The sequence below is a fragment of the Lacerta agilis genome, chromosome 5 (genome assembly GCF_009819535.1).
Source record: "Lacerta agilis isolate rLacAgi1 chromosome 5, rLacAgi1.pri, whole genome shotgun sequence".
NCBI lineage: Eukaryota > Metazoa > Chordata > Lepidosauria > Squamata > Lacertidae > Lacerta > Lacerta agilis.
The window spans coordinates 55,089,524-55,114,024 of NC_046316.1; the positions used below are offsets into that span (position 1 = coordinate 55,089,524).

General features: G+C 45.9%; 1 protein-coding gene across 1 annotated transcript; it reads right to left on the minus strand.

Annotated features, from left to right (window-relative positions):
* Positions 1–737: 737 nt before the first annotated feature.
* Positions 738–23,753, minus strand: MMS19 (MMS19 homolog, cytosolic iron-sulfur assembly component). Its single transcript, XM_033149879.1, has 31 exons — positions 23,614–23,753; positions 19,271–19,319; positions 17,711–17,811; positions 15,878–15,963; positions 15,155–15,229; positions 14,086–14,155; positions 13,870–13,998; positions 13,476–13,537; positions 13,228–13,314; positions 11,242–11,316; positions 10,894–10,971; positions 10,159–10,297; positions 9,689–9,843; positions 9,390–9,468; positions 8,396–8,521; positions 7,991–8,072; positions 6,971–7,068; positions 6,506–6,637; positions 5,575–5,730; positions 5,191–5,290; positions 4,712–4,814; positions 4,537–4,614; positions 4,238–4,364; positions 3,989–4,089; positions 3,855–3,911; positions 3,583–3,769; positions 3,007–3,089; positions 2,574–2,738; positions 2,421–2,480; positions 2,153–2,253; positions 738–1,564 (listed from the first exon to the last, which is right to left on the minus strand). Exons 1-31 carry the CDS (start codon positions 23,705–23,707, stop codon positions 1,537–1,539), a joined length of 3,063 nt encoding a protein of 1,020 aa, XP_033005770.1. The 5' UTR covers positions 23,708–23,753; the 3' UTR covers positions 738–1,536.
* Positions 23,754–24,501: the final 748 nt, after the last annotated feature.

Sequence of the window (24,501 nt, forward strand, 5' to 3'; positions counted from 1 at the left end):
TCTGAGAAGTGTATGGTGAGGGGTTCCGTTATAATAGCCATGGGACATATGCCATTAAGCACTGCTTTCTTTGCAACCATTTATTAATAGGAATAATTAGGCCTTCAACACAGCCCCAGGCCCCACCATTAATTCAAGTTAAGGTGTGGTCAATGGCTAGACCAGTGTTTCTCAAACCTGAATCCCAACTGTTGTTGGACTACAATTCCCATCATCCCTGACCATTGAGCCTGCTAGCTAGGGATGATGGGAGTTGTAGTCCAACAACAGTTGGGATTCAGGTTTGAGAAACGCTATTCAACAGTAGGCACCTTGCCAGCATAAGTCTTACACCCAGGAAGGGTAAAGCATGGACTCTCTACTACTGAGGCTTAGCAGGTACAACAGTCTATGTCATGGCCAGTCATGTACTTTCATCGATTTTCAACCTCGGGTTGCACACGCTTCAGGTTAGACTCCGCTAACCCAGAAATAGTACCTCAGGTTAAGAACTTTGCTTCAGGAGAACAGAAATCGTGTGGCGGCGGCATGGCAGCAGCGGGAGGCCCCATTAGCTAAAGTACCTCAGGTTAAGAACAGTTTCAGGTTAAGAACGGACCTCCAGAACGAATTAAGTTCTTAACCCGAGGTACCACTGTATGTTCATTAATGAGGGTTGCCACTGCAAAGACACAGCAGAGGAACTAGGGAGCTGTAGCCTTTAATGCCATGTATAAAATTCAGATGGGCAGTAGTGGCACTCTTTAAAAACTTTATTTGTAGAACACTTTCCAGACAAGCAAACTACCACCTCATTGCAGAATGCCACACAGGGGCCCAGGTGGATTTCTAAACTCATTTTACTGCCAAGGCAGCTGCAGCTTCACCAATTTAATACTAGTGGCTGATAATCAAGAAAGTAAACCACCAGCAGCCTGCACTTACAGAAAAAGGCATACCAGATCAGTCAGTATCTTCCTATGCTAGTTTGCTAGATTTCTCCAGCAGGTATCACATCAGACAGAATGTTCCTAGACTCAGCTCTTGCAACTTGTATTCAGAAATATTCTGTATTAAAGTAATTCACTGTATGATCTTTGCATGAGAAGTGCTAAGTTCATGCAGTAGGCTTTAGTTCTATTAGCACATGAAAAATCTCTCTGTACACAGACACCATTATGGCAGGAAGGTGGGGAAGCTGGACTTAATATAAGGTGAAGGCAAGGCCCTTATTTCTACTACTTCCCCACAAGAAGCACTTTTGCCAGAGGCTGTTAGCAAACAAGTTTTTATTCTTCTGGCCCCATACATACATAATATACGGGGGTCCTGCCACCTCCACTCACTACTGCGCTGCAGCAGGAACAGGGGCCGGCTGTTCCTTCCTACTGAACGCTGATGTTGTCGTTAGGAAAGGGCAGTCTACAAAAAAGTCCTCTTCTGCCCAGAGCCTTGCTGCTTTGCATGGAAATCTAGGCCCCAGGACATCAAGGCCGACAGCTTACCAGGTGAGTGGGGGCAGGTGAGATTGTCAGTCAGGATTTGCAGTGTGAACCTTCACCTGGCAGGTGTCCCAAGCAGAAACCTGAAGAAAAAGAACACCACAGCGGGCTTTAGCAGCAGCAAGGCTTGAACAAAAGGAACCCTTTATTTATTTATAAATAAATAAATATTTATTTATTTATAATTACCATTTTCATTTTTTTGCAAATTTAAACACTTTACATCCAAATACAAAACCTACGTTTATCATTGACTTCCCTCCCCCCATCCCCGGTTCATTTTATTAACTCTTTTCTGCTACATATTCTATCCCCCCCCCCCCAATTCTCGTTTTCCCGGTTTTATATCAAAATATTTCTTACTGCTGAATTTATTCCATTGCTGTTAACATTTTAATGTGTTTACAATAATTCAGATATTCTACATTTCTTTTCCAGTCTTCCTTATACATTTCTTCCCATCCTGATTGCTTAGTCAGAACCCAAGTTATTAATCCAAACCTCTACGCTCAATCAAAATGACTTCATCACATCTGTACAAGGATGTGTTAACCTACCTCCAATTTAATTACAGTGAGCCTCAAGGACAGCCAAGTCGAGCAACTACAGTGTATTGAAGTTGGGACTGTTTTTTTCTACACTGTTCCCCCAAGAGAAAGGGTCCTGCTCACCATTCTCCTCGTGCTGCCACAGCTTCCTTCCGCACCAGCCGCTTCTTGTCGTCCAAGGGTTTGGCCAGGGCTCGAATCACGCGTGGCTTGTAAGGTATCACCTGGTAGCAAGCAGAAGCCACCATCAATGAGGTCCCCACAGTTCCCATGGAGGTCTTAATAGCTGTTTGTGCTAGCAACAGGAGACAAGTAGATCTTGGCACAAGTAAGGCAGATGAACTACCCAGTTGGAGCATCTGGCAAGCTATCGGGCAGATCCATTACTTACCACCGGAGTGGGGAGGGAGACAAGTGCATGGAGGCACTGTAGCGCAGCAATGCGGATTGCCTGCAATATAAACGGTACGTTTAGTCTTCCACTGACCATCCAGGAGGAAACTGGGAGTATCCAGCTGCATAAAAGAGGCTACCCAGTACTCACCATAGCAGGGTTGTCTGTCAGGCTGATAAATTTGCCCACGAGTGTGTCGATGTGCAGGCTCATGACGTGTGGCGCCTCGAGCAACAGCGGCTGTAGGCAGTGCAAAGTTGAGAGCTGCACCACAAGGTCAGGACACGACAGAGCTTCCAGCAGGAGAGGTAGCAACTGGGGGATAAGAGGGTAGAGTCATGGAATCAACAGAACTGAAGAGTTGAAAGTGACCCTAAGGATCATTTAGTCCAACTCCCTGCAATGCAGCTGTCCCATACAAGGATTGAGCCTGCGACCTTGGCATCATCAGCACCATACTCCACCCAACTGAGCTATCCTAGCTGAAAGAGGGGGGCATCATTCTTCTCCATAATGCGCCCCACCCACAAAATAATTCCCAAGAGTTCTTAGGGCCTGGTGCTCAGCACTGCTGCACACTCACCGTAGGCAGCTCTGTCACTAGCACTGGTTTGGGCAGGTGGTTCAGTATGTGAGACAGGCCTTTCAGGTAATTCGCCTTCACATCTAGGAAGAACAGAAGGGCAAGGCTTAATCCTGTGGCTCCGAGGAGACTCATCTGAAAAGGTTATGACCGTTTAGAAATTGAATAGCAAATGACCTCCACAGAGCCTACAGTGAAGACCACCTCTTGCCAGCAAAGAAAAGCCATTTGTTTAATCCCATTTCTCATGGAAAAGTAACAGGCACAGTAGGCGAGCTCACAGTTTAGAGCTCTCCTACCCAAAATCATCTCCAGAAACTCCGAGGGGTCCGGGAAGAGGAAGAAAAAGGCGAGAGGCTCGGACTGCTCCTCTTGTTGTCGAGGGTTCAGAAGCTCCTACTGTCCAAAGAGGGCTACAAAAGGCAGGTCATGCAAGGAGTCCACAATTTCTGCAGACAAAAAAAATGCTAAAATGCTGCAGTAGCTTCCCCATTTCAATTTGACCATTATTCCAACTGTGCTCCTCCTGTTAATTCAGATGCTTTCTGTAAGGAATGGGACAGAGGAAATTCTTACCAGGAGCTGCTGTGTGGAAACCCTGCACCAACTGCGGCACACACTCTGTAAAGAAGCGCTGGCGAAACATGAGGCGCACCTCAGCGTGGCAGCTCTTGCCCAGCACATCTGGGGAGTCGGCCATGAGCAAGGCAAGGCCATCGCCCACCGCAGGGCCAAGGACCGTGTCCCCCAAAAGCACGAGGAGCTGCAGGGTAAAGGACAGGAGCCATTCAATGTGGTAAGGGCACAGTGGCCTCCCTGAGGGTCCCAGGCCTTTCCCAGAAGCTCACCTTGTCCGTCAGGTGTGTGGTTAGCGGGTGGTAGCGTAGCAACAAAGCCTTACTCACCTGCAGGGCAAAAAGAAAGGCACATTGAGCTCTGTTTCTGGCAGAGACGGGAGGGATGGGGGATGGCAGAAACTCACCCACAGCAGCAGAGTGAGGGCCTGGCTTTGATGAGGACCCTCATTCAGGCCATGCTCCAACTTGTTCATGGCCAACTCCAACAGCTCATCTAATTGAGGCCCTGGATAGGGTAAAGAGACTTGACTGTTGTTCCATGTAACTTCTTGCATAAGTCAAGCAGGGCATCACTTAACACAGCCCAGCTCTGAGGTTTCACGAGCCTCTGATCAACACCCCGAGCCCTTCAGTCCTAGTACTCCGTCGGTTACCTGCTGGGTGCTTGTTAACCAGTCCTGCAAAGCATTTGGCAGCAGCTGTGGCAGTGAAAGGGCAGTCACAGGAGCAGCTCAGGGCTAGCAGTTCACGTAGCAAGCGGTCTTGCTGAGGAATTGGAACCTGAAAGGAAGCCAGAGCGTGGGGAGGCATGGAGGCAACAGCAGAGCTTTCAAGCTGCTGGCTCCCAGCATCACTTGCCTAGCGATCAGGCACACAAGGCAGGATGGGCAGATCCATTCTCTCAGCCATGAGGCAACCTCCCCCCGCCCCCAAAATCTTTCCCAGGACTCACATTCCTTGGCAGTGAGCAGACAAAGGCCATGAGGAGTGCAACAAGCCTTCTCTGGGCTGCCATCAGACACTGCCCATCCTGTAAAGGAAAAGAAATATTGTTTCCACTACCAAAGTCTCTGGCCACATTTCCCCATATGCAGCAGCAGCAGTAGCGCCTCACTGATACAAGATACCTGGAAGGGCTGGAAAGTGCTGGGAAAGGTGTTTCCAGGTTGGAAGGAAAGCTCTCCATCCAAGAAGAGGGGAACCACTTTGGAGACACTCTGGGCAGCCTGCCTGCCAAGAAGAAGAAACAAGAACACTGGTTTACAGCACATAATAATATAACAATTCATTATTTATATGCTGCCCATCTGATTGCGTTGCCCCAGCCACTCTGGGCAGCTTCCAACAAATTAAAACATCAAACATTAAAAACTTCCCTATACAGGGCCTCCTTCAGATGTCTTCTGAAAGTCAAGATATCTATTTCATTTTCTTGACATCAGACAGTAGTATAAAAGCACCAAGGAGGGGAAGGGGAGACTGCCTGCACTTCTGTTCGCGGAGGCATGCTAGAACCTGACCTTATCCAAAAGCACAAAGATTATGCATCACTACTTGTCAACTCTGCAAGGACAGAGATCACAGGATGGCAACAGCTGCTACTCACTCTGGTCTTAAGTGTGTACACGCACTGCTGATGACCGATACCATGGCTGATAAGGCTTCTTCCTTCAGCAGCACACTGCTTGGCAATGTATGGGAATTCTCTGAAAATAGTCATGAAAAATGGGGGGGAGGGGTAAATGTGAGGGGGTGGAGACAGTTCCTGGAATCCCATCAGCTCCAAGGTTTGCCTTTCAGTTTGCCACCTGCATAATGGACACCTGACAGTGACACAGAGATTGGACCCAAGTGGGTAAAGGCCAGCCCAGCATAAGGGAAAGGTCCCTCCCTTTCTCTCAAGGTTTCAAAGTATACAGAATCCCACCTGAGCTATGGGTACTGGCCTGGTTCGGAGAGCACAGGGTCTGTGCTCATCTCCCCACCTTACCTTGCATTGCAGCCTTGACTGCTAAGCCCACCAAGCAGGGCACCACAGCCTGGTGGAAGTACCAGTAACTCTGAGCATCTTGCTGGCACTGGAATGCCACCTGCTGCAGACTTTGGCACACGGACACCACAGAGTGGGTATCTGCAGGTATACTCTCTGCAAAATAAAATTTAAAAAAGTCAAAAGAGCATTCAGGGTGGAGACTACCAGTTCCAAGGTGTTTTTCTTTTTAAAAAAATTACTAATACATTATCACCATGGCCATTTAAAGGCATCACATTGTGTCAGAAATGGGTTATGGGCCAAAACAGTCAAAGACTGATGGTCCTAGGCTTCCAACAGCAAGCTGTACTTCTCCCACTAATGATAGAATTATGGGACTGTAGGCACCTAAAGGTTACCAAGGCTGAGCCTCTGCCCCGAGGAAGGTTGTGTACAAACAGCTCTCTACTAACCCCTTCCATAGGAACAAGGAAGCTCTGCCTTACAAGGAGTCAGGCCCCTGGGTCCACCTAACTCAGAGCTGTCTACACTGACTGGCAGTGGCTCTTCAGTGTTTCAGACAGGAAGTCATGGAAACATAAACTGTAGGGTTGGAAGGGACCCTGGGGACCATCTAGTTCAACCCCCTGCAATGCAGGAATACGCAGCTGTCCCATTCAGGGATCGAACATGCAACCTTGCCATTATCAGCATCACACTTTAACCAACTGAGCTATCCAGTCTTTTCTGGAGATGCCAGGGATTGAACCTGGGGCCTTCTCCATGTTTAGCAGACACTCTACTACTGAGTTCCAGCCCCTCCCAATCTTACACATTCTATTAATGACACACAGATGCTGAGCCCTTCTGTTATTGCTGTCCCAAGCACTGGGCTAGGTTCCTCGCTTACGAAGTATCAATAGTTTATCGCATACAATTCTTACACTACCTTGCTGAATCTGCTGGAAGTGCTGCAGGAGGACTGGAACTGTTTCCCTCACTATACTAGGGTGTGTGGACACAGCTGCTAGAGCCTGCAGGCGACGTTCCTGCTGGGATGGATTGCTGTCCTCCTGAAGCTCTGAAACAGCACACAGAACACAACAGCCAGTCAAGTAATTTGTCCCTAGGGACAGGGCCATGGAGCTCCCACCTTCTAGCCCTCCACATGATTTGGGAATGGTTGATTCTTGGACCTGGAGCTAACCTAACAGTCTGCCCATTTGGCCTTACTCACGTTCCTCAAGGCACAGAGACTGCGCAGATTCAAGTCAAAGCCCCCTGCAACAGCTCTGCCTACAATGCAGCTAACACTCAGGGATAGACGCTGTGAACTTCTCCACAAATGCTTAGTAAAGGCAGCATAAGAGAGGACACCCACTTCCCCACAACCCGCCCAACTTGCATGCTGTACCTGATTGCAGCCCTTCTGAGAACTTCTGAACCAAGCACTTGCTGAAGGCTTGTGGATAGAGGGGAGCCAGGCGTCCAGCCGCCTCCATAGCTACCATGCTGCAGGGATAAAGGAGTGTGCAAGGATGGATGAACTTGTTGGTCACTCAATACCCTAAAGCAACTCGCAGCTCTTTCCATGGTAATCTAATTTTATAATTGTAATATCGAGCTGTGTGTGCACTACATTTTATAAAAATGTTCCCTTGATTACAGGAGCTCTTCTGACAAGAACGCAGGTTAAACAGCGATGCAGACTGCCCAGGTTTTGTTAAGCTCACTCTACCTGGGTTCATCTAAGAACTTATCAGAAGAGGGTGGGATTCTCACATCACTATAGAAACTATGAAAAGGTATCACTGGATCTGTTTGGGAACTGTCCTGTGACTGGCAGGTTTGGATGCACAGCACACTGAATAGGAAGTGCAGGCCAGAGGAAAAGATACAGCGCTTGAAATCTTAAAACAAACAACAGGATGCTACCAAGCTAGACATTTTTTAAAAAGGATTTAGAGACTATTACACTACGAGGGCCATTTTTTCGGAAGAATGTTTAACTACACTATTAGGTTCAGACTGAAATGAATCTGTGCTAAGAGAATGAGGATATGAGCTCTATTCGCACATTAGAACAAAGCATGATAAACCAAAGGATGTTTTAGTACAAAACTTAAGGTTGAAAAAAGATCTTAAAAGCAGTATTAGTAAAGCCCTTTTCTTAATTAATACACAAGCAAACCTTAACAGATCAGAGTAAGACAACACCAAACAGAAGCAGAATTTTGGATTAAGAAATGAGTAATTCATGAGACTGTATTAGAAACCTTGTCATTTGCCATTTAAAGGTAGCGAACTAAAAGAATGTAAACATTTTCAATACTGTATTTAGAAAGAGATAAGCCCAAAGACAATTCTGGGAAGTTCAACAATGCCTGCTGTTTCCCTTGCACCCACAGGGTCCAGCCTTGTTTCTACCCCTCACCTGGTCTGGGAATCATCCTCATGCAAGATTAACTTTGTAAGGTGATCCACAAACATCTCCACATCTGAGAGGGTCAGGAGCCCTGAAACAGAAGAGAGACTGAAGTCCAAAGCCTTTCCTTTCCCTGGTAGTAACACTCTGCTATCAGTGCCAGTTTTACTATATTGCATTCCACTTCCTAGAGGCTGCCTGCAGCCCATATAGTCCAAGTTATGCAAGGTTGGGTGGGACAGTACCTAATCTGATTCAAGTCCAGCTGTCTGGCTGCACACACATGTTGGAAACAGCTCTGTGTGCACGCTAGATTGATTGGATCTGTAAAGGAATGCACACCAAGGGAAAAATCTCTAAACAAGCCGTAATTCTTCCCCGACTTCTGGGGGTAACCCACAGATCAACACATACCTTGCAGTGATCCTAGAAAGGTCAGAACCCGGATGCCAACCAACTGAAGTTGCACACTGGACTCAGAAAGTGCAGAGAACACCACGGAACACAGGGCATCTTTGAAGCAAAGCAGTGGACTCTTGTCTGCAAGGGAGAGAAACAGGCACACAGGCAGTGTCATTAGACTGATCATCCTGGGCACGAATCGCTAGAAATTACAAAGTCCTTGGTAGGGGTCTGAGAGGATTGTGATCAGAATTTAGATAGTGAAACATGAGAAACTTCCTAAAATTCTGAGTGGTCAGCAATGGTACCTGGATAAGAAAAAAACACAGATGGCTTGCAGTCATCCACCAGGGTTATTCAACTGCAGCCACCATGTCATCCTGCAAAAAGCATTTCTACTTGGTCACTGAAAGCCATGCTCAAAGAAGCTTTGGTTCTGGAATATTTGGCTGGGGTTCCAACTGCATTGCATTTAAAGCATTTTCATACCACTTTAAACAGTCATGGCTTCTTACCCCAAAGAATCCTGGGAACCTTAGTTTGTTAAGGGTGCTGAGAGTTGTTAGAACAGGGATTGATTGTTAAACCACTCTGGGAATTGTAGCTCTGTGAGGAAAATATTGGTCTCCAAACAACTATCTGTTGTTTAAGGTGATATGATACTGCTTTAAATGTGTGCTGTAGTTGGAGCCCAACACTTTTGCGAACATTTTCTAAGACTTCTCTCACCGACCACAAGGGCTAGATTTTTTTCTAGGAAGCTATCCTGTCAAACTCTTTGTTTTTCAATTCTGTTGTCTCCGCATTTCTCTTCTCCCTATTACTGCACCCATCTCACTGCCCGCCCCCCCCCCTTCCCAAACAGGCCATTGCTAAATCCCATATATTAAGGCGACTCTTCTCTGCCAACAACTGCTCTGGGCAAGACAGGAACATTGGAAGCCCAGGATGCTTCAGAAGGGCAGCCTTGCTAGCAGGAAACAAGAAGAATGGAGAACCATCTCACCGTCTTCCTCAGGCCCCCACTGTTGCCGCAGCTCCAAGAAACCAAGCAGCACTTCCAAGATTGTCCTGTGCTGGCTACTCTACAAGAGATCAAAAAGGGCAGAGGATGGGTTGAAGGGACTAAGACACAGAAGGAGAGACAAGATCTGCAGGCCATTGTCCTACATGGAATTTGAGCCCAAGCATATGCCTGGGGCACAAGTTTATGCCACTAAACATCCCTTAATATGAGACTGCAGTCACCTAAGCCCATTTCACTACTCTCCATCACAAGCATATTCCACTCCCATTTGTCCTCACCTGCTCATGTTTGGTGTACTGTTCCACCAGCAAGGGAAGGACACTGTATGTGATCCGGTAATAGGCTCGCAAAGAGGCCCCTGCAGCCGCCTGCAAGAGTTTGGCACTTGGCCACACCAGCTTCATGTCAGGCTCACACAGATGGTGTCTGCAATCTGAAACAGGTAAGAGCGCTTGGGAGAAACAGTATCACTCCCAATGCCACTGCAGAAATCCCACTACTGAATTCCACCAGCTTGCAAACAATTTCAAAGCTTAGTGGAGAACTTGCTGCCTTCCCACAAGTCAGCTCCAGTTTCCACCCCTTCCCTCCAGTCCTGTAAACCAAATCATGGCTGCAACAGCATGACGAGATTTTTTCCCTTGGGGAAGTAGTCATTTCCTCCAAGCAGCAGTTTATGAATGAGAAATGGAAGGTCTTTCACAGGATTGGAAAGATGCTAGAAATGGGAAGTTGCTCCAAAGGTTACCTTGCAGAATGCTTGTAAGGAAAGAATCTAAAAGATCCTCATCATCGGAACTGAGCACCAAGCGGGACAGACATGTTGACAGAGCACGCAAAGCAGACAGACCTTCTGCTTCAATCTTCTCGCTTGCTGTCTGGAACACCTGTTGAGGAACAGGGAGGAGAATCAGCTGTACAGTGCAGACAATCCTGCAAATAATCCAGTCAGTGATCCCGCAATCCAGCAAGTAATCCAGTGATCCAGCCAGTGATCATAATGAATGGGAGGGGGGAGAAAGGGGGGTTATTTGCTTCTTTACAGGTCCGTCAAATATTACAACAGCCTGATAATTCACTGTAATAAAACTACTGTATTGGCCTGAATATAAGCCGCACACGACTATAAGCCTCACCTTTAAAATTCAAGGGAGGGGGAAAAGGAAGGGGGGGAAATACCCAAATATAAGCCGCTCCCTTAAAATTCCACAGGCACTCACACCCGTTCCGTTTTACCGTATATCTGTTTCAGCAGCAATATCGTAAAAGCCAATTTTTCTAAGGTCGTGAATTTAAATTTAAACAACACTTTAACTTTTCACAGTCAGAATTTGGGGAAAAAAGATGAGGCTTATATATTCAGGCCAGTACAGTATATAATGTTTCAAGCAGTCCCCAGATACAGAGAGCAGGAACAATGTAATGGATGCACTTTCACAGGACACCAGAACCACCTCGCTTTGGGAATCCTCGCTCCTCTCACCTCCCTGCGCAGGGATGACCAAAGGCTGGGTAGGAACTCCTTCAGCTCCTTCTCCCCATAGATCATGCAGGCAGCATTCTGCAAAAGAAAAAAAGGTGTGGGGGAGGGAGGGGAAAGAGCCAGACATGAGTCATCTGGGGTGTGTTGTTAATTTGCAGTCAAGATGCTGCATTATCTAGAAGCAGCACCAGAGCTGCTGCCACCCCTTAAATCAGCTTGAAGGGCACATAAATCCCAATGCAGGGGAAAGAGAAAACTGCATGCTTGCTTTGAGGAAAGCTGCAGGAGCAGAGAGGGCTGCATGGCAACCTACTGCGGAGCCTTGATACCTTTGCTCAGTGCTCTTACCAAGGTTTGCAGGGAGTCCAGCTTGGCACTTTGTACATCAGAGTCCATTTTCTCAATGAGCAACGGGATCAGGAACTGTAAGGAGAGAAGATCCTGGAAATCTCAATATATTTTGCTCAGCATACCAGTAATTTGGGGTTATAACATACCTCAGAAGATCAGACCAGAGCCCAAACCAGCAGGCCTCACAAAACAACGTAAAACCCATATAAAGAGTACAGTGCAATACTCCCCACCGACACTACCTTGGTGGTGACTGGGTATTTGTGTTAGAATACTGCACAGTCTGCTATCATCTTAGCCAAAGTGTGCTGCTATTTGTGTGAGTGGGAGGGGAGTGTCCATCACTGTAGAGGGCCTAGGTTCACTCATGCAGGCAGGAAGCCACCACTGGTGGTTTTGCTGGCTCTGAGAGGATCACCAGGCTCTCAGCTGCACCTGCCTGGAGCTAATGTAGCAAAAAACCAGGAAAAAACACTCCCCACCTTTTGCCTGGCAGTGCTTTGGATATGATGCTCAGGTGCTTCAGCTCTGCCCACTGCTCTGGCAGTTTCATAACTTCTTGACTTTATTCTATGATGGACAAAATATACCTACCATGGCAGCAATTTGTGTAGCATATGAGCCATTTCAGAGAGCCATTAATCCCAGCTTTTTTATTTCAAAAAAGCAAATATTTATTTATATCTATAAATCAAGCTCTCTGTCCAAAGTCTGATGGTAGCAGCAGTTTGAAATATCAGTGTTGGGAAATGCAAAAGGACCCGAGTGTAAATTTACTCCCCAACTCATATCTGCAATAGACTGAACTCTCAAAGTTAAGGGTAAAATTATCTCTACAATATGCTTGTTCTGAGATTAAATGCATTGGCTTATCTTAACAAAGGCTCTGACAATGTGATGCTCCTATCAAGAGAAGAAGGAATTTTCACCTTGCAACCTCTTTGCCCTTCAAAAATGTTGTGCAGAGCAACCTGAGAGGTGGTGCAAGGGGGAGGGAAGATCTGCAATCGATGTTCCCTTCCCCAACACCTATATATTCTCCCCCCCCCCCCAATTTTATTTCCAAAACTTATATCAATTACAAATCATCAAATAAAGTTTCAAACAATCTCAAACAGTCCCCAAATCCACAAAGAATACAATTAACATATATCCTAATCTCCCCCCTCCCTCCCTCTGCTTCCCCTCACCGAGTGTGATTTAATATTTTAATTTCATTTCTTAATACTTTCCAGTTGCTTAATTATAATACATCATTTCACAACACTTTCCAGTTGCTTAATTACAATAAATAAATCTATTTTGTTTCAATATGTTTCTTGTCTTTTTTTCGCGCGCTTTTGACTTCCCTTATTCCCATTGTTTTAAATCGGGGCAGTGCTTTCCCATATATTCTATAAGTCCTTCCCATTCTTTAATTAATTCTTGATTTGAACGACCCCTAATAATAGCTGACAATTTAGCCATTTCAACAAATTCTACCAGTTTACATCTCCACTCTATTATAGTAGGGATCTTATCACCTTTCCAATTTCTTGCGATCAACAATCTTGCTGCCGCTGTAGCATACAGCAGAATATTTTTCTTGTCCTTAGGAATATTTTCCGGTATTAACCCTAACAAAAATAAATCAGGCTTTCCCCCCAACACCTATATATTCATAGAGGGCTTTTTAGGATCCAAATTGTTGTGCACTACTACAGGATAAACTATTACAAATGGCTGCATCATGGGCCCCAGTAAGGGAAGTTTTTAATGTTTGATGTTTTATTATGCTTTTAATTCTGTTGGGAGCCGCTCACAGTGGCAGAGGAAACTCAGCCAGATGGGCAGGGTATGTATGTATGTATGAACCCCAACTCTGTCAATGGATTATTGCTCAACATGGTATATCAGGATGGGAACCAACTCTGCTACAGGGTCTCAGGAAGAACCCACAGGGCACAGAAAACAGACTTCAGCCATGATACACAACAGCCCTACCTCAGCAAAAATGGGAGTGGAGGTCAGCACTGCCCGCAGGCTGATGATCAAGTCTTCTCTCTGGATTCCATGAGGATCATTGGAGGGCTGGAAGAGAAGCAAAATCGAAAGATTTAGACATGATTGTGCTGAATAAACCCGTCTCCATATGGACACCCCAGTTCCAGGCATTACACAAACTATCCTGCTCCAATACCCATATCCAAGCATTGTGAAGGAGGGACAAAGCACCAGATTTACTCACTCACAGGGGTAAAGTCGATGGGGAAGTAGCAAGAAGTCACCTCAAACAACTCCTCTGCAAAGGGCCCTGAGAAGTGAAGACAGCAGTATGAGTTCTTCGGGTGACCAAAACAACCAGTCACAAGTCTGGACATGGACTATTTATTTGTATCCTATTTAGTGCTACCATTCTCACAGGCCACAAATTGAGAGAGAGAAAGGGAGAGAGAGAGAGTAGACCATGGCCTCGACAGCAGGTATAACCTGTGGTTCTATGTTCAATGATTCCAAAGCTATGCACGCTTTAACAAGCTCCCCATGCAGCCTGCATCCTCACACACCGCAGGCATAAGAAGTTAAACCAACCAACCCACCGCTGCCAACATGGGCTTCCCCACACTGACAAGGACTTGGACATACCCAATGCATAGCCTTTCACAATGATGTCTCGTACAATCTGGAAAGCTAGTAACAGGTTGCGTGGGTCCTTCTCTCCATCCATCACCTGGATGAACCCGAAGGTGAAATCGGCACCCAGACCTTTCAGTTCTGCAGGAAGAAGCGGCAGGTAAGGAAATTCCCAGGGTTTTCCAGTAGGGTGTCCAACTCAGCCCCTTCCACAGCCATCCATCTCACCTGCCTCTCGACTGCTCATGAAGTTAGTAATGATACTGTAGATTGTATGGCGATCCGCTTGCAGCAAAGACTGGAAGATAAGAAAAACATAGCTGGGAAATAAAGCAGTATTACATGAACTTGTTCCAAGCCTTAGAGATTTATGTTTTTGTTATGATCCTCTCCAGTTCATGTTATCATACTCTGTTGTATAGATTTGGGTGCCTAATTTGCCAGAAAGACAATTAAGATACTGCAGGCAAGTCAGAAATTTACACACACCCAGCTGAAGGCCAGGACCTTCCATAACATCCTCTCTACCTTTCTTTTTAGTCTTGCTGAGAGTAGCTCCAATTTCCTTAATGTTCCATGTGAAAATCAAGATACTGTATACACATTCACATCGGAACTAGAGACATTTCACAGCAGAATTTGCATACATTACCACACACAAAGGATACATGTGTCCACTCCTTTTATATATAATTACTCAAGGCTCAGAGAAGTTGCCACAATTTCATATTGTCCACCCACCCAACTACTCTTTCAAATAAGGTTATTAATAAGGGCAGTGAGGAGTAGGGAAAGAATGGCAGCTAATATAGTTACTTGCCAAAGGCAACTTAACAAGTCATGATAAACTTGAACCTATATCCAGCTCCGGTGCACTATTCCCCCAGGCCGTGTTTCATAGTTTTATTTATTTTTTAAAGAACTATTTCTAGCCTGCCTAGAAATGGCCATCCAAGATGACTTACAACCAAGGCCCATTACAAAATATCAGTAATACAACCATAAAACAATCAAGTCTCAGATTTCCTAATATTGTTTGGACAGTGTCAAAGAGCAGGGGAGATGATTCTCAGAACTTCTGCCATGACCCAGTGCTTCAATTCTCTTGACAACAAGAAAATATTGATGAGCAGGTCTTAGCCAAGAGAACTGCTGTCTATTGTCCACCAAGCGGGACCACAGGAGGTACAGGATACTTCAGGAACTAGTTTAATAATAATGAGAACAGAAAGGCTGAAGCATGGATGTGGAACACAAAGGCCAAATTAGAGAGTCTATCAGGGCTTCTCATACTTACCTGGACATGAACCTCCTGGAAAATGGCTTTGAGAACAGACACTGCCAGGCCTGGAGCCAACGCCGCACACATACTCTAGAGACAAGGAAAGTAATGGTGACAACTCAGTACCCATCTACATGTAAGGATGGCTACTGGTTAGCATGCTTAAGGCCTCAGACTGCCCTGTATGGCATATTATCAGTCAGTGCAATGGAAACAAACAAAAGGAGCCCATCATTTAATCAGTGTGACAGTGACCCAATCATTAAGAGAGAAAGGGGGAGAATTCACTGTTAACTAATCCCTATAAATCCCAAGTACCGGTATATTGAGAAAAGATTCTTTCTACACCAGCACCTACTACCTTAATCAGCCTGTCTTGTAGCAGCTTTCACTGGTCTCAGTTAAATGAGCCAGAGCGGTCAATCTGCTATCCTAGGGGCACCCCAATTTTCTACCACTGAGCAGATGAATAGAGACTGTCCCCAGTTTTGCCACAGATTGCTATCACTTGATTATTTCTTCAAGGCTTCTTATGAAAATTGTTTGCTTTTTTGTAATAATCTTATCAGGTGATCCACTCTGTATTTCTGTTTCTTTAATATATTTTGCTCCGATTTTATTGTGTTATGATGTTTTGGTTTTAACCAAGATCTAGGGCACCACATACATATACTTTTATATTAAGTTGCAACACAGAAATGAATAAACAAGAATGACTACCATGAAAACAATTCTCACCAGAGCTTTGAGTCCCTGCAGTACAGAAGAAATGACTAGGTGATGATCTTTCAGCCGGTTCTCATAGAACAAGACCAGGTGGGACACTGGAACAGACAAGCATTATCAGAAACTAGGGCTATGGTGGTAGTTGGGCTTAGCTACCACAAATAGAGATATCCATGGGGCAAATTGGCATCCACATCAGCCTCAGCAGATTTGAAAGGATGAAGGAAAATGCAGAATCATTACAGGTCACTTGGCAATACAGGCATTCTCCCCCTACTCTTGGCTCCTCAGACCTATTTTTAAAAATTCATCTGACGACCGATAAGTGGTTGCACACACAAACACAAAATGCCTAACACTATGACCAAAGAAACAGCAAGAGGATATTCTTAAAGGGAAACTGCACAGTAACTGAACACTTAAGATCTCCCATCTCATAGGACATTCTTTGGTGCAGAACCATAGCTCAGACCGCCTCTGATCATGTGTTCTTGGGATTGCAGATATTATTATGATTATTGAAAGTTAACAATGAATATGCTGCCCACATAGCTCTGGACCACAGCATGGTAAGGAGGTTCCTGTGAAGCCACTCAGTGATGGGCACTGCCAAGGGTCTGAAACTAGCTTATACACATCTGGGAAAACTCAGGCAGGAGTCTCAGTATTCCAGGAGAGTCATACCATTTGCGTGTCGAGACCCCAAAGCCACCCTCCCGGGAATGAAATAAAAACACCAGGACACAGAATATAAGGTTAATGTGATTGGGTAAAAATTTGGCCACAACTTTATTGGTTACAGCATGTGAGCGGTATTGGCTTAGGCATTGAGTGGACCTGACTATATCTGACTCCTGCCCGCAGAGCAGGAAGTCCAGTAAGGGTAAACCACTGATAAGGGGAGCCCCGTCGATTCAGACCAACTCGAGTTCCCCTTGGGTTCCAATGGGGTCGTGGCATGGCCCTAGCCCCGCCCCGGGCTTCGGACAAGATCCCACACCCCCGGATTCCTTTAACGGACTACCCTTAAGCTTGGAGGGGCAGGCGATGGCCCGGCCTCCCCTCCCCCAACATTAGGTCACTCAATGCCTAACCGCCACCTTACAAAGTTGTGACGATTGCTAAGTGGTAGGCGAAAACCAAATGGCCCAGCCAATCTGCCAAGTGGAAAAATTCCTACCAGGCCCCCGACAAGGGCAGGCGACCAACCGAAGTCCAAAGCAAGGCCATAGGGTGAAACCTGCCTACAGGGAAGGGAGGGAGGGTGGGAGATCCGAGGAAGCGAGCCGAAAGGAGGTCTCTCGGCTCGCGCCTCTCCTTTTGAAAGGGAGCCCCCGGCCACGCCCCCAGCCGGCTGATTGGCCGGTTGCCTGCTGACACGGCCGGGGACTCCTCCGAGCAGCGAGGGACGAAGTCCCCCGCCCACAGGAAGTGTGGAGAGCGGCTCTGCGGTCCACCGCAACTCCTCCCCACGAGGAGGTGGAGCGGATTAAGTCAATCCCTCCCTCTCTGTGTCACCCTAAAATCCATAATCCTCTTGAAAGTACAAAATACATTACTCCTCACTGCTTCAGTAAGGCATTGCCTTCCGTCTTCACTCTCTTCCAAACATTTAACCGCTTTCTAACGGAAAGTTAAGAGCTTTCAATAAACCTGAGTTCACCCTAGTCACTCAGCAAAGAAGCATATGGCATGTCAAAAACCACTGAGTCATGGAATCCTGCCGGCCTAACCTCCTGCTGCTAATCACTACCTCGGGCATGATCCCTTGAATGCTGAGGCCAGCTCCTGAAGCAGCACTCTCCATGGTTGCAAAAGAGCGAGGACTGAGCCCATATGCCCTACCTTCCTGCTCTTGAAGGAGGGAGTAGCATTGCAGGAGGACTTCAGAAAGCGTTTGGATGCCCTGTGCACGCATTCGAGGATCTGCATTCTTAAGAGGAGACCTGTATTTATAGACACAAAATGAAGGTTTTGCAGGCCACAGAAGGAAGAGAAGACAATGAAATATGTTTTAGCAAATTTGTTGGGGGGGGGCAAAAGAGAGACAATATTCTGATTTAATTTGACGATTCAGTTAAGTGATCAGTTTCCCTTCCTTTTGCTCATTATGGGCCAACATAAAAGTGATTAGGAGAAAGGCTGTAGCTCAGTGGAAGAGCACTTGCTGTGCAAGCAGAAGGTCCCAGGTTCAATCCCCGGCTTCTCCAGGTAATGCTGGGTAAAACTCCCTGCCTGAAACCCCAGAAAGCCAATGCCAGTCACTGTCAACAAAACTGGGCTAGATGGACCAATGATCTGACTCTGTCCAAGGCAGATTCCTATGCCCCTACATTATGTGTTTGGCTTCTTCCCTTTTGTCCAGGGCATCATGATTGATTGGCTGGTTTGGGCTAGTTTAGCGTTAGGGAAATGGAGCCTAGGCCCCACCAGGCTCACATGCTCCATCATCTGACCACCGTCTGGGCAACAGGAGTTCAGAAGCTTTGGCTTCTCTTCTTGATTAACTACAAGCGTGCTGCACCACTTAAACCTTGACAAACTGTGGTTAATCTACACTGTGAGAAGTGGAAACAAGCCAGCTTCAAATCACAGTTAATGAAGTTGGCTTGTTTTCACTATTAAGACTAACTACAGTTTTGGGTTCACATGACATACTAAACCATGATTAATCTAAAACCAAGTGGTGACTGTGCTGAATGAGGCATGGGGGGGGCAGGTAGTGTGAAATTTGTGGGGAGACTAGGCTCAATCTAAATTGATTTGCTTATTTATTTTTAATTTGTACTTATAGCCATTCACCGAATGGCCCCAAAAGTATCGCAATTAAAGCAATATATGAATGCAACCTATGACTTGGATTTTGTAGCCAACCACTTTGTCATGGTAGCCTGTGCTGATGTCTAACCCTGCCACAATATGCTCAGCATCAGCTACTGGCACATTACTGCCGATGGAAGACTGCTATACAGTTTAAGAGTGCCCTGCAGTTTATCTGGTTGGCTAAATGGAGGCGCTAGAAACTGCTCTGCCAACAAAATGTACACCTAACTACCATGGAGGTACTCTCCTCCCAGACTGCTAGGGAAATACTAGGAAGACCTGAAAGCATGTAGCCCCAAACCTTGAGTTATGCAATGCAGCTGAAATTCATCCCAATATCAGGGTAGCAAAATGCTACACGTTATCACCACCAAACCCACAATGCTATTCCAAATTTTCAGGATACCCTAATCATGCAAGTCATTTTATCAGAATGGAATTTTGCCCAGCATGGACAAAGGGCACCCATCAGGCAGGCATTAAGCACTGAACAACAGAATTCTAATGTTGTTGCAAAGTCATCCTGGACACCGGCACACATACATCCCAGAGAAGTAAGCTGTTGCACAATCTTCTACTTACCCCAAGTTTTCAACAACATCTAAGATGGTGCAGGTCCCAGCTTTTACTCCTAAGAAAAAGGAAGTATCAAAAGGTTAAATCATGATAGGTAGATTGTTACACCAAACTAAGCAGCACTTCTTAAAACAAATTTAGACATGGGAATCCATGTTTCAGGTACAGTGAAACTTGCCTTTCTTGTTTGCCCAGCTCAGAGGCAGAGCACATGATCTGCATACAGAAGGTCCAATTTTTCCTTCCAGTTAAATGGAGCTTTTGCTTGAGACCTGCGCTCAGAGTATGGAGCAATGACTCAATTGGTATAAGGCAGTTTCTTATACTTCTCTATCACAAATTGAAAAGCATTTAATCTACAGGAAAAGGAGTGGGAAGCTGCATTTGCCCTCCACATCTCTGCTTCCCCACTGCAGTGCTCTTCCCCCACCATGAGCAAGCAACACAGTGCTAGTCTGTCTGTCCTAGTCTTTTGAAAATGGAAGGGTTAACTAAGATTCCTTGCAGTGCTTCTTCCAGCCAGGAAAATGATAGCCAAGAAGCATACTGCCTCTCTAGGCTAGCGGTAGATAACCATGTGGTCTCCAAATGTTCTAGACTAAAATTCCCATCACCCCTAACCATTAGGCATGCTGGATGGGACAGATGGAATCCAGAAATTTTAGGAAGTGTCAGGGTGCCTACCCCTGCTCTAGGCCCTTAGTGAGACAGGCAACCTTTCCCAACTATTTGTAAAGAGGTCTAACTGCAAAAGTGAATGGCAAAGGAACATCAGTTCTCAAGCTAGTACTGACACATCTCTGATATACTGTGCAGTTCATTTAGTTTATATGCCTTGGATCAAGTAAGACTTTAATTAAGCAGGTGCTCATACAGCTACTTAAAAGCTTATTGAGTGCTACAGAAATCACAAAGACAGCATACAGAAGCAGAGCAACAGCTGCCAGCAGTGAGCAAGGCACAGTTGACTTAGTTAGCTTTTCGTCTGGGGATGGTGCATTCTCCAGGGAAAGTAGCCTGCCAGATCACTATTCAAACAACCTCTTACACAAGCAAAAATGCATGTATTTGTATACAGCTGTTTGAAAGACTGGGATACACAGGTGACTCATGGCAAACACTGCTTAACCCTGTCCCCAACCCTAAACAGTGGCATAATATACTTTCTTTTTACACCAAAGGAAAAAGCACTGGTCAGCTTCTGTCCTAATCAACCTTGTGATTAGCAGTTCATGGGTGGCTGCCCTCCTTTGCTCAATTCACTTGAGCACTCACCTGCATTCCCAGTGACAAAGAGGAACTGGCACCTGTCATTATACTGCACTGTGTTGCTGCATCCCTGCTGGCAACTCCAAACACAAGGACTTTGCATCCCTGCAGGAGTCCAGGAGCAGTGAGTTGACCACATCGGGAGAGCCCTTATCGCAAAGGGCTGTAATGAGCCTGAAAAGGCAGTGGCTGCTTGGGTCTGTGGAGCTGTATGTCTTTGCCACTTGAGTGCTCACTTAAGGACAACAGTGGCTTTACCTCAGATTATGGCTGTGATGATAAACACACTTATTAGGAAGTAAACCCCAAAGAGTCTAATGAGACTTATTTCTGAGTAAGTTTGCTTAAAATTACCCTATATAGCCAATACATTTTATATCTAAAGGTTCCCCAAATTTCAAATGACTTTAGTCATCTGCTCCCCTAGTGACACCATGTATGTATGTATGTATGGACCATTTGCCTATGTTGCACAGACAGCTTAATTTGTAGAGTTGCACAATACATTTTAAATGATGCAAAATTTCATCCAGATGCAGAAGATTTATTTATTTCATAACATTTATATACCACTTGATGGCAGAAAAATCTCAAAGTGGTTTACAAAAAGAAGTTCTACCACTGAAATTTAAACTGCCACCCACATTTAACAAATTTCAATGTTTAAATTGAATTTTGAAAACTTATTTTAAGTTATTCCAAAGTTCAAGTTCAGAAACTGCAAATCAAGAAGCCAGTGGCAACCATCCCATCCCTGCTGAGCAGTTCTCAAATTACCTAATTAGCAGTGGGGAGAGCTGTCCAGCAGCCTCCTTCATTTTCCCTAGATAAAGGTATGAAACAACCTGTCGCCTGAAAATACTATCTCTCTTACAATTAGAATGGGGAGGTGGGAGGAGACAGCATGGGAGTGCAGAATATCTTCAATCAAGTTTGGCACAATTTGTTAAAACAGCTGATAAGAGTACTGAAAGAGCAGCGTGAATGAACCAATTATAAATCCTGCATTCTATTCTTTTTATCAGCATCTCACTCTCTAAAGTACAAGGCGTACTAATTAAAGGGCTGCAAGATTTATTTTCTTAGGAAGCCGTTCTGAAAGCCAGGAGAACCATATTTCCAAGAACACATCTATACAGTACTTTAAGGCTGGTCCAAAACCTAATTTGGAGCCTGTGTTGCTTAAAAGGTTGTTTAAAAGTTACTGCACTCCTGTCCTCTTCTCAGCTGTTCCTGGGGCAAGTTCAGATGTGTTAATTATGTTCAGTATATCATTATTCCCATTAGTAAAGTTGGTGTCCCATATGCATACACATTGGATGCCAAAATGAGCCCAAAGAGAAGGCAGTGACAGGTTCTTATAGACTGGGGGACCCTGAGATATGAAGGCCAATACTGGGTTTGTCTTTAGAGATCCTCAGCTCTTCCAAAACACAAGCAGGGTTCAAGGGCTGCACATGCACACTGCCCTCATGCTGCTCTGCAACAGTGGCAACAGAAAGCAGCACATAGAAACACAATGCCCTCAAGCCTCTGGAGTTAGAAGTTAACTGAAGATCTATCTGTGCAAGCATAATTTCCTGGTTCATGAAGTTGGAATAAATAGTACAAACATCTAAATGCAGATGACATCTATATGTGGATGTCATTTCATTCACACAGTCCCTGGTCCAGTGAGAGTTAGAGATATCCATGTGGATCATTGTTTCCATACACAGATCTCCTTAAGTCAGGATGATGAAGCATGGTTGATTGACAAGAGAAAAGTTTAAAACTTCACTCTTTGTCCTTCCATCTTCCATTTCCATGAATGTTTTTCAGAAGGCCACAGTGAATATTTAAATGAAAATGTGTTGAGTTTGTTTTTTGGTCCCTATTTATATTACATGCCTTACCATAAATCATCAAATTTTGTTGCAGGTCTACACTTGCAATACCTATTATGAACCTCACCAATGCTGCTAAAGTTTGCAGCATTGGCAAAAGCTGTAGCTGTGATACAAACAGCCTTACAAGTACAAATAAAGTGAAGCCATTTTCAACAGCACATCAGAAACTAACACCCACCCACTCCTCAGAAATCTAGGTGTCTTGAGTTCCAAAACTCAAAGTTATATGGGTTAACTTGCCTTCATGTGGAAACATGGTAAAACAGCTCTTCATGATGAATTCCTAAGTGGCTACCACATCATAAATAGTCATCTGAATTATGACACCTGATAAACATTAAGTAAACAAGCCGATGTTTCCAGGAAGAAAAGTATGCCTCTTCATGATGATGGAAACTCAAGAACACTTCAAAACCCTTTAACAGTCTTTAAATGATTCGTTCTTCTCTTGTATTTTTAAGGTAGCTTGGGTGATTAAGGGTTAGGTTTCCCTATCTTTTCATAGTTTTACAGTACAGGCAAAGGAAATAGATTAATGAATGGCAGAAAAGAACAGATCAGGGAAACAGGAAATTATATTGGGTATGCCCAGGTGCATAGGCTCTCTGTTGATCTGATCCCCTGGAAAAGTACATTCCTGCAAACACACATATGGTTTTATCTCTAGCCAGCCTTGCCCACAGCAGCCTCCTCATAACCAACCTCAACACACGCGTCCAGCTCATCATCGTCTCTGAAATAATCTTCAGGAGGCGAAACAGCTCGTTACTTTGCCCCTAATTAATGCCGTGCGTCACACTGCCTCGCCCGATCAACACCCTGCATGCGTCCACCGTTACCGCATGCCCTACTAGCCCTAATTAATGCCAGTACGCCTTATCTCGATGTGGGTGGATGGAATGAAGTTAGGCAGAGGCACTCTGCACACGCCCAGAGAATCTCGTTTGCATTCCTTTACACACTCCCCCCCGAATGAATTCCGACAGTGAATTCCGATCCTGGGCACAAATCCAACTGGGCGATCTTTCTCCCTGACACCTAAGCTCTCCTCCTCCTCCCCCCTCCGTCCCCGCAGGCTCCTGACCACCCCTCGAAACGCCGCTTCGGTTCCCCTCTCGCCCAGCCCGCGGCACTGCCGGAGCCCGCCGCCTGCTCCCCGGCCCTGGCCTCTGCCCCCATCCCCACACGCACCTTCCGCCGCCTCTCTGGCCGCGCCTTCCCGCTCCCAGCCCGGCAACAGGGACGCGTCCGCCCCCACGTCCACCTCAGCCCCTCCGGCCGCCATGATAAAGCGGAGAATAGCAAGGCAGGCGAGAAGCGCACAGCGCGCGTGCGCGTCCCCTCTGTCACGTGTGGAAACGACAGGGGCAAAGTGGGCATCACGTGGCAAGAGGCCACTCTAGCGACGGGCGCAGTTCGCGGGGAGGGCCGCGAAAAAGCAGGGGCGCAGCCCGAAGAGAGGCGGCGGGCAGGCCTCTCAAAGGTCAGGGCGGGAGCCTTAGGCCGGGTCACGGAAGGGGTGGGTTTTGCTTTGCGTTAAGAGGGCGCGCAACACGCGGGAAGCGCAGAAGTGAAGCTCGATGCGGCTTCACACAACCATTTCTCCGATGCGAACAGGCTTCCACGCGCTCGAAGGAGGGGGAGGAGAGCGCTGCGTTGCGTCTGTTGGAGACTACTGTGTAGAGGCTCTTCCTTCTCGGAATGCCATCCCCGGATATACAAAGAATGCCACCCGCACTTTATGATTTTGTTATTAGAAACGGCGCTTAGTGCCAAGATGCAGAATTGTTTTCCATTTCCTTTAGGAGGCCTAAAAATACCAGGCAATTGGGCAAAACACGTGCATCCAAGGAAGGAAACACTCAGACCTCTGGTTTCTATGAGGAAATCGTTTCAGCGATCCACGCTCCAAGTATCAATTATGGCAGCGGTTCTCACATGTATCCGCCCACCTACCCGCGAACTGCAATGCACTTGGAGGAGGAGGAGGAGGAATGCAGTGATCATCAGGACAGGGATAAATGTGGTTTGGTGTTAGTGGTGGAATGAATAGATCTCAGCACCCCACTCCACCTATTT

What these genes read in the sequence shown, in the direction of transcription:
- MMS19 (XM_033149879.1), bottom strand. Translation starts at nt 23,707, where the DNA reads ATGGCGGCCGGAGGGGCTGAGGTGGACGTGGGGGCGGACGCGTCCCTG. An exon ending in CTTCCAGCAGATTCAGCAAG is followed by an intron (nt 5,731 to 6,505) that starts GTAGTGTAAGAA and finishes TTTATTTTGCAG; the next exon opens with AGAGTATACCTGCAGATACC. An exon ending in CCACACACCTGACGGACAAG is followed by an intron (nt 3,770 to 3,854) that starts GTGAGCTTCTGG and finishes TTTACCCTGCAG; the next exon opens with CTCCTCGTGCTTTTGGGGGA.